This window comes from Nipponia nippon, unplaced genomic scaffold (assembly GCF_047370975.1).
Source record: "Nipponia nippon isolate SJK-2023a ecotype South Korea unplaced genomic scaffold, ASM4737097v1 scaffold_2, whole genome shotgun sequence".
Lineage (NCBI taxonomy): Eukaryota > Metazoa > Chordata > Aves > Pelecaniformes > Threskiornithidae > Nipponia > Nipponia nippon.
Genome location: NW_028262336.1, coordinates 106883691 through 106904747, shown reverse-complemented (window position 1 = coordinate 106904747; position 21057 = coordinate 106883691). Strand labels below are relative to the sequence as shown.

The 21057-nt window shown below is 41.3% G+C and overlaps 2 protein-coding genes across 26 annotated transcripts in view; both read right to left on the bottom strand.

Annotated features, from left to right (window-relative positions):
- N4BP2L1 (NEDD4 binding protein 2 like 1) overlaps nt 1–2440 on the bottom strand; it is a 45423-nt gene extending 42983 nt beyond the window's left edge. For 8 of the 14 annotated variants that reach the window (XR_015704419.1, XR_015704418.1, XR_015704421.1 and 5 more), the window contains exon 1: nt 2174–2390. Coding sequence is in view for 5 of the 14 variants with exons in the window: in XM_087755869.1 (XP_087611995.1) it covers nt 2174–2295 (122 nt within the window). In the remaining 9 variants the exon portion in view is untranslated. Of the gene's footprint in view, nt 1–2173 lie in introns of all 14 variants that reach the window. The other 6 variants (XR_015704420.1, XM_087755868.1, XM_087755870.1 and 3 more) reach the window with 3 other exon arrangements.
- Nucleotides 2441–4224: 1784 nt separating this feature from the next.
- LOC104020285 (NEDD4 binding protein 2 like 2) overlaps nt 4225–21057 on the bottom strand; it is a 50405-nt gene continuing 33572 nt past the window's right edge. For 8 of the 12 annotated variants that reach the window (XM_087756613.1, XM_087756614.1, XM_087756615.1 and 5 more), the window contains 5 exons: nt 13679–15492; nt 11167–11252; nt 10425–10470; nt 9298–9490; nt 4225–4408 (listed from right to left, as the gene is read on the bottom strand). In XM_087756613.1, the coding sequence (XP_087612739.1) occupies nt 9330–9490; nt 10425–10470; nt 11167–11252; nt 13679–15492 (2107 nt within the window). In that variant the 3' untranslated portion in view covers nt 4225–4408; nt 9298–9329. Of the gene's footprint in view, nt 4409–9297; nt 9491–10424; nt 10471–11166; nt 11253–13678; nt 15493–17674; nt 17816–19436; nt 20242–21057 lie in introns of those variants that run through there. The other 4 variants (XM_087756624.1, XM_087756621.1, XM_087756623.1 and 1 more) reach the window with 4 other exon arrangements.

Genomic DNA, 21057 nt, shown 5'->3' with positions numbered 1-21057 from the left:
ACCAGACCTGAACCGAACCATACCAATGTCGTGCTGCTCTGAGCTGGGGGAGCAACCGGGATGAAGAAATCATTTTAACGATGATGCCATAACTAAATCTTACAAAGCTGTGTCCAGACTGTGCTAGGTGACACTGAAAGGTCACAGAAATGAGTAATGGATCCGAGGTTGTTCCTAGGATTGTGTGACGAACCGAAAAGGGGCCTTTCTGCTGGAGTTATCAGCGAGTTGCCATGTCACCAGTGATAACATTCACAGTTCGTGACACTTCTGAGCACTGCAAAGATGTACAAGTTGTAACAGAAATACTGTGAGATGGCATAGCAGACCTGACCCAAACCCACCCTGTTACCACCAACCAAGAGGAGCCCAAAAGGAGAAAGTGAGGATGGGACAGCTGAAGGCCCTTGTCCTCTCTGATTTTGGGCAGACCACCTGTGCACATGCATCTTGGTGCTTGCAAGTATTTAGCTGTGATAACGTGAGTGAATAAAATCTGAGAGAATAAATTGGAATGGGTAAAATGAGCTTACCAAGGGCTTTTGCAAATAAATCATCACCTTCCTGCTCCAGGAGAATCTTGCACTGAGCTCTGTTGCAGTAATTTTCTGCAAACATCGCTTTGCTTAGCACATTGCATTTACCAACACCAAAAAGTAGACAATGTGGAAATAGCAAAGCTCAGAATTTTCTTGGCACAGTCCTTTCATAAAGCGGACAGAGCTAATGGAGACGTACTAAATGCCGTTTTTACAGCTGCCCATTGATCTGTCTACTGCTGAATGGCCAAATGCAATGGTGCAATTAACAGGGGCTAGAAACAGAACAAGTTCCTCAAACGTTCATCTCACAGGCAACTAAAACAATACTTACAACTGATTTGGTGAATCTGTCATTAATAATTAATCTTGTGTTTTGACCTAAAAAAACCAGGCGAGTCAGTGACTTGCACTGCCTGAGAACATGGCCCCAAATCATTATGTTCTTACTGCGCTACGAGAAGACCCAAACCCCTCTGAAGGAGAAAGGGCCTGCACTTACATGACCTCCTTAGGCAGAGACACGTTACTTTGGGTGTCAGTAAAAACACAGCAGCTGGCCGTTCAGTAAAGAACTGGGTCCTGCAGAAGGCACAGCGAGGCAGAAGGCACCATGTGCCAGGGAGGACTGTACTGAGAAGTGGGAACAGTGCGCCAGCCCAGCGGACCGCGCACCTTCACACTGCCGCTTTCCACAGCAGAGCCCTTCCTGTGGCAAGCCCGGATCCCAGCACGGGTTCCTCACCCGAGCACGGGAACCTGAGCGAGAAGATGGTGAATGTTCCTCTTTTGATGGAGAGTGGGTGGCGCAGGGAGCTGAGAGACACCAGGCCGTGAGATTTTGTGATACCAGACTACGGCTACGCTGCGTCACGCGACTGCGGTGCCGCCTCCCAGCACTCCCCTCTGGGTTTTTCCAACCTATTTTTAATCAGTCTTGGAGCTGTCAGAAAGTGCAATGGTCTCCTTGGCCCATCTGATACACCCCTACGGCTCTGGCCAGGAGCGCACGACAGCATGAAAACAGAAGTCAGAGGAGTCGTCAATTTTCACAGTCAGAGAGAGGAAGGGCTTTACCGTGTTTGTGATTAACCACAAAAAAAAAAAAAAAAAAAAAAAAAAAAAAAAGCACCACCGTGGTGCTTTTTAGAGAAGAAACAACAACACAACAACTACCTTGGCTGGGGTGACTGGTCCACCTTACTTTAGGTACTGCTCGCTCAGAACAACATACAGTCCTATAGGCAGTACGCCCATAAAGCAGTTACAGGTAGCTGGAGCAATAAAGCTTGGAGCTGTTTCTGGAGACAGCGGAGGTTTCCAAGTGGCTGGGCTTATTCAAGGTTCCTGCCAGGCTCCCGCTTCCCTCCCGAGCTCAGGACCGGTGCCTCCGGCCGGGGTTTGCAGCGAGCTCGGGGCCGGTGCCTCCGGCCGTGGTTTGCAGCCAGCGCTGCCCGCGCCCCGCTCCGCAGCGGGAGGCGGGGGGGCAGAGGGCCCCCGGCCCAGCCGCCCGCCGCTCCCACCGCACACCCACCGCACACCCACCCCCGGCGGGGCGGCGGGGCCGAGCCGCAGCGGCGCGGAGCCCCAGGAGGAGAGCCCCGCCGCGCCACGCCAAGCGAGGGGCTCCGTACCTGGCCAGGGTGCTCTTCCCGGCGCCCGGCAGCCCCCGCAGCAGCACCAGCCGCCCGCGGAAGCGGCCCGGCGGGGGCTGGAGGCTGAGCCCCCCCAGGGCGCGGAGCAGCCGCTCCTCCATCCCCCGGCGGCCGAGGGCCGGGCCCCGGCAGGGAGCGGGGCAGGAGCGGCCGGCGCCGGCCCGCAGCGGCGGGGCAAGGAGGGGGGGGGGGGGCGGGGGAGCCGGGGGAGCCGGGGCGGCCGCTGCGGAGCCCGGCCCCGGCCCCGGCCCCGGGGAGGCGGCGGGCCGCGGGGTTCGCCCCAGGGCCCCCGCCGGGGGCGGGGGGCAGCGTGGGCCGGCGGGAGAGCGGGCGAAAGCTGGCGTCCCGCAGTGGGATCCGCTGTGAAACCGAAAGCTGTCTCAAAGAGGAATACACGGGACAGAAAGGGCGTTTGCGGCTCCTACAGCAAAAGCGTTCCGTTACGGCACTAGCTTTCTGCCCGGAACGTTAGCCCAAGATACCATCCTTAATCGTTTAAAATCAAGATTGATCTCCAGATTCTCCGAGATAGGAGAACACAGCCCAGTGCTGAAAATACTCAGCCCCACGTGCGGCCCAAATGTGCTGTGAACTGCAGGGAATCCCCGCAAGGGAATGATCACACCACTTCGTACCCCAGATACGGACTGAGCTTTGTGGGGGTTTGTTAATCTTTTTTTTTTTTTTTTTTTTCCGTTTTGCTTTTTTGACGGTGATGGAGCTATTAGAGTCAACCTCCCCCCCCCCCAAACAAAGCAAAAAAAAAAAAAAACCAAACACAAACAACAACAACAAAAACAAACAAAAAACCCAACCAAAAAAAACCAAACCAACCCAGCAGACAAGGATTCCAAGCAGATGCAGCTACATAACGGCCCTGCACTGCACGAGGGACCCTGTGCATCACGTTCACTGCATCAACCTTACTTTTTTCAAACATATTATCACATGAGAAGCTATAGGGAGTTTAACAAGATTTATTTCCCCTGCAGAAAACCTGACCTGCTTCAGCTTGATCACCACACAAGTCGAAGAAATAAATGATAGTTTCCAATTAAACCAAAAATAGTTGGTGTGGTATCACACTCGCCCTCTCAGAGCCATACACAGTATCAATCCCAGCTTGGTTAGAAGCCAGTCTCAGGTGCGCCACAGGGACACGCTGCCATTGAACTACACTACGGAGGCTTTAGGTTTAAGAGTTTGCCAACAGTGCTAAAGAGAGTGCTCCCGTACCATGAGAAAGCTCCGCTCCCTAGGACGGGGCACACCAATGCTCAATGAATCAAGTGAGGAAAAAAGTGGCACAAAATAAGACACACAAACTTTGAAATTCAAAGATACCAGGTTTTTTTGAAGTAAACTTAAACTGGCAACACCCTACTAAAAGATGAAATGCCTTTTGTCCATACAAGAATACTGTGAGATTTTGAAAACTGTGCAAGCATTCTGGAAGGTCAGTATTCAGTAACAGAAAATATAGGCATTCAGATTTTTCTCTTAATAAATAAAAGTAAGAAGAAAATCTTAACCCTTGAGTGGCATTTTCTTGAAATCAAACTAACTTCTCTGTTATAGTGAAAATTTCTCCTTATTTCTATAGTGCCCAACGAGCCTAGTCAGAGGGAAGCATTAAGCCTGGTTTCAGGAGAAAACAAGATAAGTTGAGCATCTCTGGATGAAAGAATAAGATGACTTATTCCACTTGACACTGTAAAGAGATTGGGATGCAATTAGGAGTGAAAAGGCAGAAGTAGGGTAAACACCTAATTCACAACAGAAACCCAGGCACCTTTCCCTGCAGGGAGGCATCGCTACCAGTTCACGCAGCAACATCTGGCATCCTGACACAAGCGAATTAAATACCAGAGCCTGAAGCTCACACCTCATGCCGACAGACACCTCCTTTCTGCTTACTGGTCTGCTCTCAATCAATTCATACCACACTTGAGGATGGACTGAGAAGGTATAAATCCCAAACGGCTTCAGAAAATGACCTTTTGCCACACACAACAAAGTTATCTCAATTTTGGCTTTTATTACATGGACAGAGGGGTTGATAGCAGGTGGCTGTGGGAGGGTGGGAGGGGGAAGAAGGCCAAAGATTCACACCAAAAATCTATAGTGGTTACTTTCTTCCAGGTTATTCCTCACATTTAAAATCCTTGGTGGCCAACCGAAGTCCTTCCATGGTGGAATCAAAGTGAGAAGTTTCTGAAATAAAAAAAAAAAAAAAAGGAGATATTCTGCTGAAATACCACAACAGCACAGACTGTGGAAAGACTTTAACGTTTGCAAATCGACCCTCAGACTGAGAAGAGTTCACCTGTCTGATATTTTTAAAAGTCTCTTTCTTTCTCATACTCAGCTGTTGGTTATTTCTCTAAAAAGTTAAAAAGAATCGGGAGGAAGCAGATGATGGAAAGCAAAGGAAAAATAAAAAATGCAAGGAGAATGGAAGAGAAGAAAACTTGGATGTCAAAACTAGAGACAGTAAGGACCTAGCAATCTCAAGGCTGAAAAATAAGGAGAAGAGGAACGCGGTGGATTTTTTTTTTCCTCTACACATCACGAACTATATAATGAATAGCAGTTCAACCAATACTACTATAGCATAGCTACATCTCATAATTGCTTTATTAATTTGCAAATTTTTTCCCATTAGATTCACTCAGGACCCCACAGGCCTCCAAGTTTGGAGTTCCTGCGAGGCACCAGCACAACCTGATGGTAACTCTTTCCTGAGAGCTCCAGAAACACTGTTCTGGGCAGCTCTTATTCCCCCTGCTATTTATACTCTCTGCTTAAGTAAATTTTAATCCAGGTTTTCCTGGTAACCACTGTAAAAGGCAGGTGAGGTTTTCTGGTCATAATTCTGTACACTTTTTCTTGCTTCATTTTGTTTAAAATTAGTGGATAAATGTCAGAGGATAGAGAATTTTTTTTTTTTTTATTACCTTTGTATCAAAGTAGCAACTGGAAGAGGTTTGGCCACAGGATGATATTTTCTGTGGCACAACTGGAAGGCTGCTTTAGTTTGCTTTGTATCTTTCAGCTTATTTTTTTCATGCTAGCCGAAAGACGGTCCTGCCTGTCCCAGCTCTAGGTTCCTGCTCCTTTGCCCATGTCCTGCTGATTGCACGGCTCTAGGACAATTTGTTTCAGCTCGATGGCCCAAACGGAAAACTTTCTGGATGTCTTCATGCATTGGATGGTAGAGCTGGACCGCCTCACTCTCCGGCTGCGGAAGCACCGCGTCCAGCAAAGGGACGTGACAGGAATAGCACAGCCAGAGCAAGGAGCAGTGATTAACGCCCGTCATCAACAGATTTGTCTCCTCAAAACCACGACCCTACCGGGCTGTCGTGGAGGAACTGTTCCTGCAGGGAGTTACTGCGAAGTGACCACTACGCTTCAAAACCAAACATGTCAGCTTTTATTTTGCAGTAGTCCTGCCAGATAAAACGCTTAAACTGGCACTGGGTTTTGTTGCCTCGTTCTGCGTTTGTAGAGCATCTGGCGCTTGGGAGTCCTGGTCTAAGAAGGACTTCTAGGCACTGAAATAATGCTGTTTTCACTGATCTCAGCCTTTTTTAATTTGGGATCGCTTGCTTAACCTCCAGAACAAATACTGATGTGCTGCCAGTGCTGCAATAAGGAGCTCTCACAACAACTGGAGACTAACCCTGCGTTTTCACAGAGGAACACCACCACTGTTTGCTCTCCCATTTGAATAAAAACACACTTTCACAATGTGAATACAGAAGCATGATCATCTGGCTAACAGATAAAGTTGCACTTGGCCAGTAATGCTGAGTTTACTCTCAAACCTAAAGGGACTGAAATGGTCATATTAGCTCTCCATTTATTTTCTAGGATTTAAAAAGCTTTCAGTAGGAATGCCTCAGTTTTCTTTCTTTTTTTTTTTTTTCCTGACATTTGATGAAATCAAATCCATTTCAACATTTATAGTTGTTCACTTGAGCAGTTTTACAACCACTCCAGGACATAATTCCTGGCAAGTCTGCTTTAATCAGCAAACAGAAAAGAATGATCTTGTGGTGAGGAAAGATGACCTTATCCCTCAAAATCAGTGGCACCATCGACCAGAAAAACTCGCCTGCCTTTTACAGCACTTACACATCCAGACCTCACAGGACCACTAGAATACCTACGTGGGGTCTGGCCAGGGGTCTGTGTTACCCGGTATCCTGTGCCTGACAGTGAGCACGAGTCGACTGAAAACCCTAAGAGATGCTTTTTGCTTTTCACATACTTTTTTTTTTTTTTTTTTTTTTTAAATCCTGACATTTGTATAAGCTTAAAAGCAGTCTTTCATCTGAAGGTATGGTTGCACAACATGTGGTCCCCTGGTATCAGAGCGGACTGGCACCCAAGCAGGCAGCCCTGCACGTCCTCCCCCTCGCGTCTGCAGCAGCACAGCCCCATCTGCTCCCTGGCCCCAGCTTCGGCACTGAGTTGGACCTTACACAAGCTTATCTAAATTTGCCAGCCCAGCAGAAAACTATCTGTTTGTTTCCTGTGGGGTTAGCAAGTTAAATTATAGCCTTCATGTCAGCCAGCGAGTGCCGGAGCTGATAACTGGATAAGGGCTGGGAGGAAGGGCACCTCCCGCTTTCGGCAGCAGTGAGCCATCACACCAGCTCAGCCGGAGGCAGCAGACCGCAGCTCCAGAGCAGCCTAAACCCATCCGACCTCTGGTGTCTCATCCTCTCCCTCCAACAGCCATCAGGACTTTCCCTGACTCATTTCGGATGTTGAACTAAAAAAAAAAAAAACAAACCAAAAAACCCCACAAAACCCCCCAACTAACTTCCCTCCTCCTGATACAAAGCCCTAACCAGCTTAGCATTCCCAAGTCAAAGGCTTTGCTGAGCACTGAAGCTGCTGCAAGGAGGATGGGACCATGCGGCCAGGACCAGGGCAATCAACCGGTACACAGGCTTCATCTGCCAGCCCGGACCTCCAACTTAACCACGCCACCTCAGCCCAGATCTTCATGACTAAGTCCTTCTGCGCAGAGCATGCAATGCCTTTTTTTTTTTAAAAAAAAACAAACACTGACTGGGAGTCTTCTTTCATGGCAAAGTACGCATTGCTTTAATTCTATATTCCCTAGAACTAACATAAGTCAGCATAGTAGACTGCAAGGTCGCATAACAAACTGGGATTTAACGACGTTTCGTTTCAGACCAGCAGGCAGTGGCTGGCTCACCAATGCACAGGGCTGCGGATCGCTTCTGCTGAGCTCGCAACAAGCAGGAGAGGAAGGCTGAAACAATTTTGGGAGTAGCATGGCAGACAGACAAAGGGTGTAAATCTAATAGAAAAAAAACCAGTTTGTTGGATTCAGCAACCAGATAAAGGTATCGACAATAAGGCAGAACACTCTGCTAGGATGTATCTTTCCTTTCTTGAAGTACACAAAGAAAAAAAAAAAATCGATTTCCAGGTTAATCACAACTTTTTTGGGGAAGAGAGCAGAGCTCTCCAAGTTCATTTCTTTAGCATAAAAACATTTTAATCAATAAACCTGGACATATCTGGGTAGTAGCTTAGGTTACAAATCCACACTGAGACGGCCAGTCAGTATCATAAGCAAAAATCTTGCCTGTGTTGACATTTGCAATATTATAAATAAGTAACTTATAAAAATTTGTGGCTGACATAGGGCTAAGTATTTGGTGAAAATAATTTTTTATTTGCTTACCAAATATTTTAGTATTTGAGTACATAAGAGGACTGCTACCAGATGTTCTTGATTTTATTAATCATCTGTGCTAACAGCACCTTGCGAGATCAGTGCTGTCTGTACTCTGGTTCAGAGATTCCTCTCACCTTCCTACATCAGTAGTTGGTACAGGTTAATCAGCAAATGACCTGCAATGTCATTTTTATCATCAATAATATAAAAATGCATATAATCAAATCAACCCCCATTCAAGAGGTTTCAATTCCAACCCAAACTATTCAACTACTTTACTTCTGTCATGAACCTCCACTGTGAAAATTAAGAAATGTTCCAAAACATCAACTTCTGCTTTTACAACTGTCCCAGCACAGCTCATGTCCACCTCTTTGACTCCTCCTCCAGCCATTGACTCGTGCTCATGTCGGGCACAGGACACGGGGTGACACAGAGCCCTGGCCAGACCCCACGTGGATGATATTCCAGTGGTCCTGTGAAGTCTGGATGGCAACAATTTAAGCCTCAGGATCTGGAATTTTTTTTTCTGGCTCAATTTGCCCATGGTGCAAGTTATTCTATTTCTATGTACCTCAGTTTCCTTATTTTAAAGCTACAGATTAATGCATTTTCCACTTTGGAAAGAAAAACTGATGGAAAACGATATGGAAGTTAAGCTAGTGTTTTCCAGCTGGATCCAGACACCCTTCCTTCTTATCACAATCTACCTAAAATCTCTCTCATAAGCAAGCTGAAGAAACTTTGCCAAGTTACCAAAGGGTTCACAAATTCACAAGCATGAACATGATAGCGTACTAATACGCAGTAGCACACGTTGTCATACCGAATGAAAACATTCATGAAAAATTAACACTTCAATATATGAAGTCCTATTGCGACCTCCTGCTGCTGATTCTCTACTGAAAAGCAGAACTGCCACATGTTTTCATAACTTAGTGAAATACTGTTTCATTGTTCAGACAGTGCTCTTCATAGTTAGACCCTTAACACAGCATTGCTCTTCATCCTGAAGAGACAAGGAAAACAGCACGGAGATGACATGACTCACTACAGATCACTGTAGTAATTAAACTGGGAATAAAGTCCAGCTCTTAGGCATCCTGGACTACCGCTTTCATTTCACCAGGCAGGTTTTAGATTTTTTTTGGGGGGGTGGGGGGAGAAATAATAGGGCTTCAATACAAAATGCTGCTGTCCTCTTTTGCCAACTCAGGATTAAAAAAACCCAACAACCCTCATCCGTAACCTGCAGAAAAAAAATTAAGTAAGTTGGGTGATACTAAATGCATCTTAAAAGTTATAACAAACAATGTTCTTTAGGTGTTTGGTCAAATATCATACAAGAATGAAACACATTCCATGTGTGACTGATTACCTTTTCCTTCATGCAGAATTTAAGATGGTCAATCATGACTGATGAAACGCAGCATCCAGACAGCCAGTGCCAGCATAGGTCATGACGTTCTCCTCTGTCACCCCTTGAAACAGCTCCATTTCTGGAAGTGTTTCAGAGGAGTCTTGCATCTCTTGGCCATTTTTATTTAGGTCTTCAAGGCTAACAGTATCATCTAAACAATAAACAAATTACAGACTGCAGCCAAAACTACATGAAATAATCTAATTACCTTATATAGTCTGTCATTTATATTAGCTCAGAATAGAGTATTTCTAGAACAAGCTTTCATTTCATCAAAATACCCTTGATTTTGCCTCCTAAATGACCTGCAAATTAAACTATGTTTTTCAGGTTTGTCTCTGACAGGGAAAGAGTGAGTGAGTGTGTGTGTATATATATTCCTACTCTTATGCTTCCTCTTAGCTCTCCTAGAGCATCCTTTTCTCTTTTTTAGAAAGGAGAAACTCCTCTCCTGTTTCAGACATCAAATCCTATCAGCTTCCAGGGAGCTACTGTTGTGTATTTTTCATCTCATATTATGCAACTTGTGAAATTATACTACACTAATACGGAAATCATGGAAAAAGACAACTAGCAACCTTATCCCATACCCTACACACAGCAGGAATTAATGCAGGTAGAAATCCAGAGTTTTCCATGGACCCTGATACCTCTTGCTGCTCCAAAGCCTGACCTATTATTATGCTGGCAATCTTTAGTGACAAATAAGTTTAAGATGCTCAAGTTTTCAGAAAAATAAAGTCTAAAGAAAGACTTCTTCATTGTAAATGTCCTTCTGATCTAGAATCAGGTAAACTTGAGCTAAGTATTGGATTAATTCCATATGGAAAACTTTAAAAGGCAAAGAATTTCAACACTTGCATCAGGAAAAATAAAGTGATGATTCACAGCAACTGTAGCTCTGCCGTACTATGTACACAATCAACGGAGGCACAAATTCATTTATACCACCTTACTGCTTTTGCATGAAGAGGAGCGCTATCACTCATTTGTGCTGTAAACCTTCGACACACTTCAGCATTAACTATTTTCTCTTCTGAACAAGAAGTACTTTATACAGTTTTTGTATCACAGAATACACTTACCAGCCAAGGCGTTTCCAATCTGCAATCCATGTGTTTTTTGTTTCTCCTAAAACAGAGAATAATAGTCCAGAGAAAAAAAAGAAAGTATGCGACAAGAGATTATTATATTTTGGGAAAGAACAAGGTCCACGCTCTATTTTATAGTTACTATTTCATTGCATTTACAGAATTTTCCTCATTTCCAGTACCAGACACTACAGTGCTCCTTAAATAAAAACAAACCTTCACAAAGCAACAGCCACAGTGGGAAGCAGCAAAAAAGTAATTTGTAAGGTAATACTTTCTAACTAGACAAGGAGAATTAAGTTGCCGTCAGTCACTCAGAATAACTTCTCTGCTACAACTCTTTGTAGAAGTAGCCATGAAGAAGCTACTGTTAGCAGAAGACGAAATTTGCTCAGATGACGGGAGAAAACCATAAGAAGGAAAACAACTAGATGATGATAGGTTTTACTTAATGACCATAGACCAGGTCAGGACACAGGTATCAAGGTTTTTTTCCCTCCTTCAATGACTTTGTATATATTTCTGAAGCTGATCTTTCAAAACATGAATCCTACCATGGCCTGGAGCTGGTTATGGAAATAGTCAGAAGACTACATAACACATCCATCTCATTGGGGGTATTAAAAAAAACAAAGCAAATTTATGAGCAAAGGACACCATCTTGCTTATGAACTGAAGGATTCCTCTTTGCACCTGGCATATTGGAAAGCCTTCCAAAATCCCCTAAAATTCGTACCTCCACAGAGGTCTTCCACAGTAAATAGATCATCTTTGAAACTTTCCAGTCAAGAGGAACTATATAATCATCTGGTAACAAGGATTCTGCAGAAGAAAATATTTTTTGCAGTTGAGTGTTCAGATCTCTCCATAGCCAAAATATATCACTGAATTACAATTTTTGCACAATTTTTGCACACATTATATATAGAGACTTTTTAAAAAATCAGCAGATATTTAAGTGAGCCAGCAGCTAAGTCAGAATTTAGGTTTTCTACAATCTAAGGCCAGTGCATGGGAGGGGAAGGAGGGGGAAGGAGATTTGGTTTTGGTTTCTTTTTTTAGGCAAAGGCTTTCCTACCATACTTTCATTTCCCCCATAGATTCCCCCGAAACTAGGCACAAACAAGAAAACCAGAAAGCTTTCAGCCCATAAATGAAACAAAATGCAACTTAAGTAACAACCTTTAAATTTTAAAATGCTCAATTATAGGAATTTGTTCAATGTCACTAAAGAAATTACTTTCTAAAATGCTTTAACTCTAACACTGTTTAAGAAGCTGAAAAGAGAGTCTAGGAAAACAGTCTAAAATATATTCTACGCTTATATGAGAATCACACAAGCAATTCGGTCAACTAAATCTTTCATTTATAAATAACCAAAGACATCTATTTACCAAAAATTTCCTCCCCCCAAATATTTTCAATACAAACTGACTGCAATTGCCAGTGTTGTAAAATACTTCAGCTCAAATCTGTACATGAATAAACAGTAGCCTATCAACATATAACAGGCCACGAAAAAGCACAAGAATTTTTGAAATTGTAGGAAAATTATAGTCAAATCAGAATGTGGCCAGCCTTCTTCTGCAAACAGCATGCACAGTTTCGACAGACAAAACCCTCACCAAACAGCAATCACAAGCTGGCAGGGCTTCAGAGAGATATCAGGGTCGGTTTGTATTTCTTAAAGGTTATTTCCAAAGGAAACTCATCTAAACATCAGAGAATTTCACTTGTTCCTGACTCAGAGAAGAACGACATTTGGTTCACTAACCTATCAAGTTTCTGAACTTGATTTTTGTTTTTTTCCCAGCAGATCCCTGTTTTCAAGTCATGGCCAACTCCAGTCCCTCTTAGGTGATGAAATTTAAGATCACAGGTATGAAGACTCACCAAGTTTGGAGAAGAAGAATGTTTTATATGTAACAGTTGAGGACATGAGCAGTACTTCCCTGCTCTGTTTTAGCTCTATATGGCAAATCCTTAGGTGTGTGGTGCCACATTTAGATAAAGCAGCACTGCAGGTCCTTTGGGGACCACACCAAATATACCACTACCAAGCCTAGTAGTGCTGCCAGCGGTTTGCCATCACTGTTCTGGCAGGCAGCATTGCCATCGACTTTTGCAATAAAAACAAAGAATCCTGAGGTCAGTTTGGGCAGATAAACAGACACAAGCTGCTCCTCAGTTGTCATCTTAAAATTTTCATATGAAAACACATGCTTAACTTTAAATGCTACTGAAACAAACAGGTGCAAAGGTCTACATGCTGAAAAAATGGTCTGTGTTTTTTAATCCTATTTGTTGGCCAAATCAAAGTTACTGTTTTTCTACAGACTAAATTTGGACCAAAGAAGTTGCAGAACCTTATGCACAGGGAACATGGCTCTTTCAGCAGGTGTACACACAGCACGTCCTAGGGTGATTTCCAAACAAATGTCTGCTGTTGTTGCTGGCTATGGTTACGTTAGCTTGCACTAAATTTGGAAATCACGGTTGCCACACACAACTCCTTCGAGGATTGATCATCATAACTCCAACTGCTAACTTAAAATGATTAAACTGAAAGTACAAAAATATGACAATTGGAGCTCTGGAAGGCAAGTATACAACTGACACTTCTTAATCATGCATAATTAAAAAGACAGTATGTACTATCAGAAAATGCATCTTCTAATTTGATTTTCAAATTAAATTAGATTCTGGCAAAGTTTTTCAACAGTATCTAAGCCACATAAGGGTCTGTGAAAATATTACTAAATAAAGAAAAAGGAATGCTACTATATTAACCAGGTGGAGTATAAAACCAAACATGCAACCTTTATGTAAGAGCACACATTTTCTACCATGTTTTCTTTTAGTTTTGTAATCAATACAGTAAAGTCTTACTCAGTAGGATTTGGATTTAAAGTTAGTAAGTCTTTGGTACTACAGAGACTACAAATATGAGGCCAAACCCAACGGCACCTTTGACAGAGACTGAAGAAGATTTTATGTAAAAAATGAAATAAAATAAATAAAATAGTCGCCAAAGCAGCAGTGATTCCTTTCAATAGGATTAATATTTGATTGATTGGTACCTGAAATAAACCTGAGTATTTAATCACAGGGATTTGGGGTTTGTTTGGTTTGGTTTTGGGGGGTGTTTTAGTGTTTTTGTTTGTTTGTTTGTTTGGGGTCTTGGGAGGATTGTAGGGTTTTTTTTGGTTGGTTGGTTTTTCATATGGCAGTAGTAAGAAGAGTATTACCCAGTGGAAGACCCGGAGAACCAAAGAGCTGCACAAGTTGAAAAGCAAATCCTAATGATAAGGGAAGTCCCAGAAAACTACATTTCATATTCATATCTTGATTATCTTCAAGTTGTGAGGCCTCTGCTGGCTCAGGGTCATCTGCTTCGTGCACATTTTCACCGCAGCTTGCCAATATACTAGAATCTTCTGGATATTCAGAAACAACTTTAACAGAAGACAAAATATCTGGTTGGCTATTTGTAACCTCTGAAGAAACTTGTTCACTCTCGCCCTCTTTTTTATCAACTACCTGCTGTTGCTTAAGAGTTCTAGCTTGCTCCTCCTTTGTTCTGGAAACTAAACAAACCCTGCAGGAATATTTTGGCATAGGAGAAGATTGTCCCAAATGAATGTAAGAAATATCATGTAACAGAGCATCTGCATCCAGGGTGGGTAAGGAATAGGTTGCCTCGGTGCCACTGTAAGGTGCAGAATATTCCTGTAATGCACAGTTCTGCTCACGTTCCTCTCCATGGTCCTTGCTTAGAAAGCTCTTTTGTTCCACTTCTAAAACACTTTTTGGGGGAACATTATCTTTTCTTGGGACTTCCTTCCCTCCCTCTGTACTACCAGCAATCTGTCTTGGTAGATTAAACTTTGGTGCCAAGTTGACAATTCTTCTGTATCTTTTCCTCTTCGATGTAATCAGTGCAGCATCATTTCTTGGAACATTTACTTCACTTGAACACTGCGTTAAGGTGGCCCTGGCTTCCACAAGGGAATCAAAGTGGACTTCACCAGCTGGAGATGCCGATAGACCATTGCTTATTATATTACCAGCCTCCTCAGTTCCTGTTACCTGATGGTTTTCCTTTACCAATCCTTCATTTGACTGATAGCAGTTTAGCTGTGTTGAATTGTTTGTATGAGTCTGTTTAGGTTTCCTCATTTTTGGGGGTCTTTGTTCACCTACAAATTTATCCTCAGACCAAGAAGAGAGAGAAACTTGCGTATCAAAGCCCAGCTGCAATTCCTCAGTAGGTAGATGAATTGAAAAAAAAGCCCAGGCATTAGAGCTATTCTCTTCTGCTTTTAATGCACCTTTGTCCTCTGTGTTATTATCAGGCACATTATCATGTACGTTTGAATTGTAACACTGAGAGATTTCTTTTTCTTCACCATTTAAACTTAACAGCTTAGCTTCCATGTCAGGTTCACAAGTAATTTGATATGACCCAAGTTTGTTTTCTGTGCTTAACAGTGGCGTGTTACAATCTTCGGAGATACTTTCCGTTTCCTGGATGGAATTTTTATCATTGCTTATTTTTACGAAGCTGCTTCTGCAAAGATTTTCTTTGTGCTTTTGATTTGTTTCCTCATTATCGAATGCATGTTTCATTAGGTTTTCAGTAGAAAAAGGTTTTACGCCTGTTAGAAGTGAACTGTCACTTTCTACAGGCAATTCATTTTTCAATGCACTGTTCAACATCGTTGAGACCTCAGACACAGCAATGGGAAACCTTTCTCTTGAAACCACTCCAGCTTCTTTTAGGCTTTCATCATCACCATTAGGCTGCTCTTCACTAACTGTTACTGGATCCTCTGGACCTTCACTGAATGTACACAATGATTTTCTGTTTTCTTCTTCTGAATCCTCCTCTTCACTTTCTGATGTGTCCTGGTCATCTGGGATTGGATGATGAGTTGCTCTGCCTAACTTTTTCTTCATAATTTCTGTATGATTGCCTTTCATTTTTTTGTTTCTTTTTCGCTTTTTCCTCTGCTTTGCTTTTGTCAACAGGTGCCCAGTGTTCCTCTTTAAAATTTTCTCCCTAAGTGAAAATAAAAAAAAATAAAATGTAAAAAAAAAAAACAGTAATATATTCGTGGTGTTCAATCTGAAGAACAGGTACTTTATGTTAATGTGATGATCAAACACAGTTCATCTGCTTTTTTAAATATATAAAATCTCAAATAAAACCTTCTATTGATTAAACAAATGTACACCTTACAATTCAGAACAATCTTGAACATTTTAAACCAATTTAAATTAACATAGCTGCCATCTCATTAACTTAGCTTTACAAAAAGTATCACAAATCATTGCAAGACCAAACAACATGTTTCTGGATGTCTTTCTAAATGATGTTTGAATAATAGACACTAAAGAGCTACTGCTATTCTGAAATTTCATTAAATATCATGCTGAGCAGAAGGGTACTAAGTGGAGGACATAGTAAGAAAACTTCATCCATTAAGATCAAATAGACTATACTTAGATAAGCTGGACTCAAATTCAAAGCATACTAACCAAAAATCTGAATAATGTAAAAGTACAGTGACTACAGCAACTCTGATATTTACTGCTTAGTATATTATGCGTGGACGCATATGCATTTGGAAAAAATATTTTGTATCTTATTAGCAACAAAATAATACACTACGGAAAAATTAACACAGTTATAGGCAGTTATTTACAATTAATTTTGTAGCTCTTTTCAGAACGTGGGGGGATTTTTTGTCTGCATTTCTCATTGAATTTAACAGATAGCAGCCCTAACAGTGACTTGGAAATCTTGATCTGCCAGCCAGCTAACCCTGAAATGAACACAGGTAAGAAAAACCTAGTCCAGAAATTTAACTTCTCCCTATGCAACTCTTCAGAGAGAGATGAGATTTTCAAAGCTAAGTCTGACTGCTAAATCTTCATATCAAAGATCTGGTCCTTTTCTGTAATTCTTCACTTTTCTGTAACTTTTTGTTCAGGATGGTACTTCACACAACTCACTAAAGCAAACAAAGCAGTAGCTAGAAGAATTATAGGGTAAAATTAGTTATTTTCTCGGCATTTGTATGTAACATAAGCTGTTTTAAGTGCTGTGTTCTGAAATTCTTAGAGAGAAATAATAATTAAAAAATAATAGTAATAAAAAAAAGGGTGACTGTGCATGTGGAGGGAAAGCCAGAGCCACTAGCAGGCAACCTGGGACCTAAACGTCACCTATGGAAACCCTTTATTCATTCTTAAATTTATTCATTGTTAGTCTCATATAAATTCTTTCTAATTTGAACTCTATAAAGCAAACCCTCCTAATTCCCTGAGTGCGAAGCGCACCTTAGCAGCCTTCTTGGCCTCAGTATAGCCGCAAAGTCCCTTGACTGGAAAAGGATTCAAAAGTCTTGGTGCCTTGATATTACTGCAACAAGCACTATGGAGCTGCAAAAAGATCTTGTTGGAAAGCACACAAATTTTATTGCCTTATAATGGCATCCAGATGAGACGTTCTACTAAGAAATGGGATTTCCTTCAAATGTTGGCATTTAAGTCCACATAGTGCTTTCCTCCAAGTGATGAAAACTGACTTGCCCTTTTCCAAATCAGTGTATTTTCAATACAGCGCCCTATGGTTTAAGTGCAGATGTCTATACTGCAGCTGTCTGAAGTTAGCCAAGACAAATTCCACCCCTAATTCTGTTCACAATACATTCCCTACTCAACAACATGCCTCCTTTCTCCCCCAAACAGAGACACGGGATGCCAGACAAAGTTTTAGGATTGAATAGGTCTTATTTGTCTATTGAATTAAATGATATAAAAGTGAAGCATCTGCAATGGTAGTTTGAGAGATTACTTTCTTACATATAACCCAGATTTGCAGAAATTATACACTAATCACAGATTATGTCTTAAATCCTGACATTAGCTTTCTTCTTCAATGATGAAAATTCATTACTTGAAAGTGTTTTCAGATGAGGAAATTCTCTGAAGTTTTCAGAAGCATAAAATCCCTTACCAGTGAAACAGAAAATAATGTCCCATTTCTAATTGTTTTTAATGGAGTGGGGAATAAAACATCAGATCCGTGCACCAATTCCAAAAAGAATTTAGTATTGCACCTAAAGGCCTTTGTGCTGCCATAACAACCCTGCAGAAATGACAACCAAATTGCCAATGTCAGCACTGGCACAGGACTTCTCCAGTCTTGGTATTATTGTAGCTATACTCTTGCTTACCACTCACTTCTCCCAGATGTGTATTTGCGCTGCTGCTGATGGAAGTGAACTTCTCTAATACTGATTCAAGCATGTTTCTGGTGCCTAACCCCTGACACATCTGACAATGCTTTCAGGACAATGCTGACAGAAACCTTCTTAGGCTAGGATGCCACGCCAAAAGGTATTGTAGAACTTTGCAGAAATGAGAAAAAAAGAAAGTCTCAGAGGTCATCACATTTATTTCCTCTCCTCCCCATTAATGCTGAATCAGGAAGGAAAACCACACTGGACAGGATTCACTTCAGAATGCAGGAGCAGCAGAAATATATCCACCAAATAATGGGAGAAGAAGAACGTGGATGATCCAGAGAAACTAACAGCTATTACTGCATTGAAATTGTTGCATGTCAAAATAATAACGAATGCAAATGTTGGTCCAGGTTGATGATTTAGCATACCTGGATACGACCTTCAATAGTGACATTCAACAGTTCGTAATAAATACAACAACTATGTCATTTCTATGCTTTGGAAACATGGAGGTTTTATAGCAGTTCAGCGAAATTAGTTTTCTAAAGGTTTGGATTTCCTAAAGAAAGGACTAAAGCAAAAAGGAAAGTGATGAACTACTAAATGAAGAATAATAAAATTTATTATTCTTCACTTTTCCAGGCAACTTCTGTTTTCCAACTGATTCTAAGAAAATACTACCCCAAAGAAACACTCTAATGCACCATGATGGCACAGCTAAACATTGCCTGCTTGGGGTACACCCAGTATCATGTTAAGGTTTTTGCATTTAATGAAGCAAATTGTCTACTAGTTTTCTTTAGTTTTATCTTAGTTCCTCCTCTTTTAGTCCACCTATATGTCTTTTGAGGAGTTTTCTTTATTGTAAAACCATATGGCATACAAACACTAAGAAAATTCAAGAACCAGCATGGAGATAGACTTCTCTTCTTTACGGGGGCATTTGCTAGTGAGTTGTTTTTAAACACATACAACACACGCAAAAGGGAAAAGAAAAAAGGTGCCATTTCAGTTGATATTTAGGTTTTCCTATATATTATGTATTTCAAAAAACTGGTTAGTAACAGACAGACCTGAAAAAATGTAATAGCATTTTTGTTGAAATAGGAATTCCCTTTCCGTAACAACACTTTGAAATTTCTCAGCCTACCATTTAGTCAATATTAAAAGCTTTTTGCCATAACTCTTAAATGTGACTTCAAGGTTGCAACCTTCTGCTCAAAATAGCACTGTCCAGCTTCACTGAGAGTCAGTGCTCAAATGACACTCTTTACTGGAGAAACAAATGCACTTTCATGATTGCTGAGGCAGAACATGCAAAGTAAATAATCTAAAGAAGTTAGTCACATTTTGCTGGAAAATGGCAAAACCAGAAAAGAGTTTGTTACTTGCAGTTGTACAAACTTCAGCTCTAGCATACTTCTAAGCTGATGTCTGCTTGATATCAAAAAATGCGTGCAGTCATTGCTGTAATGAAATATAGAGGAACCGATAAATTTAAAAAGGAATTCTATATGACATTTTGCAATGAGGTACATGCTTTTTCAGAAATGTATGTTATCGTTAATCTCTGAAGTCTCTGGAGTGGGTTTTCAACATCAAAATTGTAGTAGAGCTGCTTACATAAAATGACATTTACACTTCACCTTCTCCGCCTGGTAAATCCAAATTCCTTGTGACCTAACTCTAGTTCAGCAACAAACAGAAACTGAAGTTACAATTTTGGAATAACAAAAAAAAGTCACGGTACCAGCCTTTTTGTTACATATCTTGCCTTTAATACTGAAATGAGTGATAAAGATCCAGTTCCTCAAAACCAAATGGAATATTGGTATTAGGTGATCAAGCAACTGGAAAAAAACACATGCAAAATAACCTGTCAGCATTATTGGGCTTCCTGAAAGGTGAAATTCCATTAGACAGCTGAGCATCCACTTTTTTGTTGCTGAAGAAACAGTCTTAGTCACCTTTTCCTACTTTGTTCCAGATGTTGCCCTTGCACTTCCACTACCTGTCTTTTGCTGGCTCTACCACCCTCTTTGTGGGTGGATTTACCTGCCTGAGCCAGCATCAAAAGAAAGCAAGTACTTGCTTTGGTGTTGAGCTGATTTAACTTCCCAAAGCAAGTAGTAAAATAAGTGTCTAGCTAAGACAAAGGAGGTGGTTGGTGGGAGCAAGGTGACTACTTTCAGCAGCAACATGTTAGGTTGCCTCACAGCCCATCTTAAGGAAATTCACCATAAATGATTCGTAAGAAATGTTTACACATTACAGTGTTGCAAATTAATGTTCCGTGCCCCAAATCAGTAAAGATCCTACTAATTGGATTAAATCTGAAGTAACTCAGTGTTTATTATTCTTTTGTCTCTCAACAGCATTGCCAGTGGTGGCGAGATTTAAATACTCACTTTCATAAAATACACTATTCTATCACAATGCTCAAAGAGCTACTCCAATGTTTATCATTTCTACAGGATTGACATATGTACAGTTCTGTGCAATGCATAAATCAGCCATCGGACTGCTGCCCTGTTATAGTCCAGACAAAAAGAGACATCGATCTAGAGAGCACACAGATAACAGCATACAATTGGTTTGATCAAAGCATGCCTTTAGAAGCTGTTCATTTAATCAAATACATGGCAAAGTGCAACCACTTTACTTTTCAAATTAAAAAACCAAACAACCAAATAAAAAACCCAACCAAACAAGCAACCAACCAAAAAAACCCAAGTTCCTAAGGTGCTAGTAACAGCAATTGAGTTTCAAATGACAGTCCATTCACGCCACAAGAAGTTTCAGGTGGGGTGATCTGACTAATCTTTGTCCTACCTGATTCATGAAAGTCATAAATGTCTTCTGACTGAAAGAGCCAATCTCCTATTTCAGCTCCTTAGTCATAGAATATGCTGATCAATATTAAGGAAATCAATCCTGAATATACTGATTGATATATACATACATACACACTGAATATACTTGTGCCCAGTATCAAACATCCACTTCCTGAACAAGTGAAACAACTGAAGAGCCACTTGCAACCTCCTTTAGGTGCCACAAATATCTCACTGGCTACAATTAAAAATTTTAAACAGAAAAGGAAAAAAAAAAAAATCAGCAATAGAGGTATTGACGGATGCTAACAGAGAAGAGACATCACTTCTTGTCTGACTGGATTTCTCTGCACCATTAAGTATGGCTCAATGTTAAAAAGCAGTTTAAGAAGGAGGAAAAAAAGGACAAAGTGAAATGCTACAAGTGATCTGAATCCATCTTAAGGGGATGTACTCACGACAGAGAGAAGAAACTGCAACTTTATCATCAGCCTTCTCACCCATGAAGGCTCACAGAATCACTTTTCATTTAAGTTC